Source organism: Loxodonta africana, chromosome 25 (assembly GCF_030014295.1).
Source record: "Loxodonta africana isolate mLoxAfr1 chromosome 25, mLoxAfr1.hap2, whole genome shotgun sequence".
Taxonomy (NCBI): domain Eukaryota; kingdom Metazoa; phylum Chordata; class Mammalia; order Proboscidea; family Elephantidae; genus Loxodonta; species Loxodonta africana.
In genome coordinates, this window is record NC_087366.1 from 64,399,500 (window position 1) to 64,405,499 (window position 6,000).

A 6,000-nucleotide genomic window follows, 5' to 3' on the forward strand; every position below is an offset into this window, starting at 1 on the left:
CTCTTGGTCTATGTGCAGGTTCCTTGTAATCACTATTAAGTGTTCTAGAATTCCCATTCTTCTCAATGTTATCCATAATTTGTTATGATCCATACAGTTGAATGCCTTTGCATAGTCAATAAAACACAGGTAAACATTTTTCATGCCTCTGTCAGTTTGTCGTACTTTGGGGGCTTGCGTGTTGCTGTGATGCTAGAAGCTATGCCACCAGTATTCAGATAGCAGCAGGGTCACCCATGGAGGACAGGTTTCAGCTGAGCTTTCAGACTCAGAGAGACTGGGAAGAGGGACCCAGAAGTCTACTTCTGACAAGCATTAACCAGTGAAAACCTTATGAAGTTAATATTACTGACAGTCAACACCAGATTCTGCCCTCCCCCGGAAATCCACTGAGGTATCGCCTCTATGCAGTGTATGGTTGTATATTCTAAGTTCAAATATATTTTACTTTTTTAAGATTCAGAGTAAGACAAAAATATTAGCCTTCTTTATTTTAATGTGTGACGAGAGTGTTTGAGGGTGTTAGATGAAGTAGTAGATAATATAGAGATTGAACAGTAGGCCTTCCTTTCAGGGTACACAATCCTAGGACTCCTCATAGCAGAGCTCCTGTTTCCTGCCGTCTTATGCCTATAACCTTTGGTTTTACTCTACTGCTTTAACGTTTTCACAGTCTTTTTTATTTGCTTAGATAAGTTTAATGAGACACTTAACAGATTATAAAACATTCTAAGAAAGACCGAGGTGAATATATTGTCCTAACAGATTTTTGTCCAGATAGTATCTGCATGTCTTTTGTGATTTGATATTAGGAAAAAAAAAGAAAAACTAAAACATACTGTTTGGCGGTTTCTTTGCAGCATCTCGTATGGAAAATCTGAAATGCAGAGGGAAGGCAGTAACTAAGGAGATGAGTGAAGCCATGAAGGTAAAAGCTGCATGCGAAAAAAATTACAAAAGGAACAAAATGCATGGCCATGTATTTGCTTTCACCAATATGTGTATTAGCCCACTGAAACAGAAATTCTCATAGTCCTTAAATAGATCTTTAATGAATTTCTTAAATGACAGTCGTATTTGTTATTTGTGCCAGGTATTTATTACATTTGGCTTCATTAATGGTTGGCTGTATTTTTGGGTTCTGAGTATTAGCAGCCTGTCAAACAACTTTCAATAATCACAATAGCTGACATTTATTGAGCACTTAGTATGGTCAGGCATCTTCTAACGTCTTTGCATATCTCGTTTAATCCTTGGAGTAACCCTAGGAGACACACACTGCTATTTCGCCACTCTACAGATGAGGAGACAGGCACAGAGGCTAAGCTGGTTGCACAAATAAGTAGCTGAGCCAGGATTTGAACCCTGGCAGTCTGGCTCCACAACCTGTATGCATAACCACTATACTATGCTGCATATCCAACTTCAGTCTTAGTATTACTCTAATAAACTTGTATATGTTCTTGAAACTTATTTTACCCTAAGCAGGAAAACATTGACATTTCTAGTATACGGAAATTATTTTTAAACCCCTTCAGAACCTCCCCTGTTCTGATGGTCATTCTTTAGTGGTTTGTATTGATGCTGTGATTTTCTGGTGGTCATACTTCTCTCATAGAATATTCTTTATCAGGGATTGCCAAATGGGTAGGCAAGGCCAAATCCAGCCCACTGACTGTTTCTGTAAATAAAGCCTTATTGGAACACAGCCGTGTCCATGCACTGACTGTCCACGGCTGCTTTTGAGCTGCAGTGTCAGAGTTGAGCTGCTGTGACAGATGTGTGGGCTGCAAAGTTGAAAAGATTTACTTCCTGGCCTGTTGCAGGAAAAGTGTGCTGACCCCTGCTCTCAGTGGTCAAGGTTCTAAAAGACTCGTTACCCTAGAATTGACATACAGAAGCTTGTTTAGACTTTAAGCCCTTAACTCTGAATTCCCATTACCTCCTAGTTTACTACCAGGCAGTATAGGAACAAAATGTCTCTTAGTCTTAGTTTTCAGTTAAAATTCCCCAGCTAAAAATGGCATCTTCAAGGTAAAGCTGAATATCCATGACCCCAAAAATTTGGTCTTAGAAAAAGCCTTGTCCCAGAGGACTGTGTATGTGTTTCTGTTGTCTGTATGGTTGCCCCTGAGATTAACTCTGAGTATTACCGCTTTTTTTAGTCTTTGCCTGCATTGATTGAACAAGCAGACGGATTTTCCCAAGTTTTAAAGATGCAGCCAGTTATTCAGCTCCAGAGGGTCCACCAAGAAGTCTTTTCCGGTTGTGATAGGAAACCAGATGTTACACCCGCGAGTTTTATAACACAAATAGAAACCACACCGACAGAGACTGCTGGCAGGAAAACCACTGACGTGGTACTGAAAAGAAAGAGAACTAAAGACTGCCCCCAGAGAAGATGGTATCCATTGCGGCCCAAGAGAATTAACCTTGATACATAGACTCTCTTGTTTATCTTGGGAGCTGAAAGTAGATGCTATCAGACAGATTACAGCCTCAACAGGACTTGATTGAAAACAACAGATAACTCTTGAGTGATTGGTGTGTACAGTTCTCCTTGTTCTGTGTGGGGATGGGATGTAACCGGTCCAGCTACAGCAGGGGAAAAGCATACTTTTTTAGTCTTGGTACAGAAACCATCCTTGGGGGTTAAGGATGCAGACTCTTACTGTCCTTAAATGCCACCAACTCTTGGCTGCCTTGCAGCTTTTACGGAATTTCATGAGTGATGTATTCTGTTGGTTTCCCTGATATGCATCTTTATAAAAAAAAAAAAAAAAAAGAGCTTCGTAAGAGTTGTCTTTATTTCAAGTGCTGAAAAGTAACCATCACTTCTGTACAACAGCAGATGCAGATTTGGGGTTTTTTTTTTCTTTTTAGATGCAATTTCACTTATCAAATTAATGTGCAAATAACAAGAGCAGCTTTGATTTTTGTTACTCCAAGTTCAGCTAATTTGAATTTGTGGGGTTAACTTTAGGATTTTCTGGTTTTGTTTTACCTTTAAAACTTAAGAATACTAGTATTTGTGCACTTATTACTCTTACAAATAAAATCGATACATAGCCAGTGTTTCCTGCGTACACATTTGTTTTCCAAAGACCTTTTAACTTTTAAACATAATTTGACTTAGGACTAATAGTGTCTTCTCAGGGCTTGTCATTACTGCTTTATAGAGAATTCCAGTTCTGAAGTGTGTATCACAATTACACTGGCACGTTGTAGTTGTGGAATAAATACATGCAATCCTATTGAACTAGTCTGCGTTTAAAGATGTTCATATATCAAGTATATAATCACTGGTAGAAATCTGAGAAAGCTGTATCACCTATATTTCTAGCATTCAACTCTAGTTTATCACAGCTCTTATTGTGTCTTGTACTTACATTATACAACGTAGGGAGGACCCTCTAACTTGTCAACTCTTCCCCCTTTTGATGACTGTGACACTGTCATCCCTTCAAAGGCATTTCCTAATCACGAGGCTGGAAACTCTGTACTTGTCTTGCTGACTGTGTCTTGCTAATCATAAATGTTCTCACTGGACAGAAGGTCTGTCTCAGTGAGGAAAACTATAAAGCTACTTCACTGCACTCTGTTTCTATGTTACATGGAAGATCTGTATATTTGTACATAGCTGTGTGTTTTTTATTAAAGTAACGTACAAAGACATCTTGATACTGTGTATTTTTAAGAGTTGCCTTAGGTGTTCGCAGCCCAGCTTTAGGTGGATGGCAGGTCAGTACCTGCATTTCAGAACTACTAAAAGTTCACTTCCAGACTGTTTTGAGGTCGCGGATACTGCTGTTTGAGTACATGCTAACTTTTTCATAGCACTTAAGATCCCGTAGGCTCTGTTCCACCTCAGAAGCCCCCAGATGAGTTCTTTTATTAGACTTGATGAGATAATAATGATACCGTTACTATGTAAGGAAACACCCCCACCATTAAGCAGTGCATACTGAGATACACAGCTCAATGGCATAATGTCTAGGATTTGCTCAGAAATATGTTAGCAAAGAAGAAGGAAAAGGAATAGGCTTATAAGCAGAAATGGTAAAAATCTTGATGATGTTAAATCTGGGTGGTGGATATATTCTTTCTATTTTTGTGTCTGTTTGAAAAATTTTAGAAGTAAAAAAGTTTGTTGTTTTATTTGAAAGACCCAGACAGCTGAGACTTGAAACCCCTGTGAGAGCCCAGAGTTCCACTCCACAGTTAGAGCGTGGTTTAAATAGAAATACCACTGACTGGGAGAGGCAGTCTCTTGGCATTGTTAACTGAGACGGACGTGACTGATAGCAGTGATGATACTGGGCAAGTGTGCACTTTAAAGAGAACTCGTACTTCAGCATAGGCCAAGATCTAGCTAGCTAAAAGAATGGAAAGTAAAAAAGTCTGTTATGGAACTTTGGAAAGGTTGAAGGAACAAATAGGAAATAAGATTTTGACCTCCCTGTGGTTAAAGAAAGAAGGCTACGTTGCTTGGTGTCATGGATTGAATTGTGTCCCCCAAAAATATGTGTCAACTTGGTTAGGCCGTGATTCCCAGTATTGTGTGGTTGTCCTCCGTTTTGTGATTGTAATTTTACGTTAAAGAGGATTAGGGTGGGATTGTACCACCCTTAAAAAAAAAAAATTTTTACTAAGGTCAAATCCCAGATTCAATGTAAAGGGTGTGGCCTGCACCATCTTCTATCTTACAAGAGAGAAAAAGGGAGGGGGTGGGGGGACGGACCTCATAACACTAAGAAGCACCGGGAGCAGTGCATCATTTGGGCCTGGGGTTCCTGTGCAGACTGACCACAAGGACCTTCCTCCAGAGCCGGCAGAGAGAGCCTTCCCCTGGAGCTGACGCCCTGAATTCAGACTTCTAGCCTAGTAGACTGAGAAAATGAATTTCTCTTCGTTGAAGCATCCACTGGTGGTATTTCTCTTACAGCAGTACTAGATGAGTAGCGACTAAGGCACCCCCCCAAAAAAACCCACTGCCGTCGAGTCGATTCCGACTCATAGCAACCCTACAGGACAGAGGAGAACTGCCCCATAGAGTTTCCAAGGAGCGCCTGTTGGATTTGAACCGCTGACCTCTATGGTTAGCAGCCGTAGCACTTAACCAGTACACCACCAGGGTTTCCACAGGGTCTTAAAAAAAAAACAAAAACTCAAAGAGGTCAAATCCAGTCCCAGGGAAGAGAGAACGCAGTCAAAACAGCTAGTTTCTGATCAGTGAAGGAATACGCATTTTCTAAACTTGAGCTACTAGAGACCTGCCTTCACAATTTTTACCATGTCTGAGTACCATCTGGACTTTTCTTTTTTCTTAATTTTTTGTGTTATTTCCATCCTTCCCTTTGTCTTCCACATTGGATTTGTTCTAAAAATACAGAAATGTAAAACATAAAATATGCCTTGAAACCCCCTCTGCAACAGTAACCATTCTTGCTATTTTGGTATATTTTTCCTGAGCAGATCACTATGATTATCAATATGTAATTATAAAATATAGATTTATGTTAAATTTGTAGTTATATAGAGATACATGCATTCAAATAGACATATATACATACAAACATTTATATAAATACCACTGGATGTGTATGAACAAACTTCCATGTGAATACGTAGAGGATTCAGAGTTTTGTTTTTTTACTCCACTTTTACCCCTTTTCCCAGCCGTGGTAACTGCCAATCTACTTCTGTCTCTCTGCGTTTGCCTACTCTAGATATTTCCTGTAAATCAGGTCATACAACATCTATCCTTTCATGTCTGGCTTATTTCACCGAGCATGTTTTCAGGGGTCAGCCATGTGGCATTTATCAGAGCTTCTTTCTCTTCAGGGCTAATACCCCATTGTATTTGTGGACCATACTGTTTCTCCATCATCGCATTTGGGTTATTTCCACTTTGGGGCTATTATGAAAAATGCTGCTATGAATATTCACGTGCAGGTTTTTGGACATATGTTTTCAATTCTTGAGTATATAGCTAGGAGT

The 6,000-nt window shown here is 39.6% G+C and overlaps 1 protein-coding gene across 3 annotated transcripts in view; it reads left to right on the forward strand.

Annotated features, from left to right (window-relative positions):
- Nucleotides 1-3,072, forward strand: part of NSL1 (NSL1 component of MIS12 kinetochore complex) — a 34,088-nt gene extending 31,016 nt beyond the window's left edge. For all 3 annotated transcript variants that reach the window (XM_003422432.4, XM_064276926.1, XM_064276927.1), the window contains exons 5-6: nt 861-928; nt 2,166-3,072. In XM_003422432.4, coding sequence (XP_003422480.2) covers nt 861-928; nt 2,166-2,444 — 347 coding nt within the window. In that variant the 3' untranslated portion in view covers nt 2,445-3,072. The remainder of the gene's footprint in view (nt 1-860; nt 929-2,165) is intronic.
- The last annotated feature ends 2,928 nt before the right edge of the window (nt 3,073-6,000 follow it).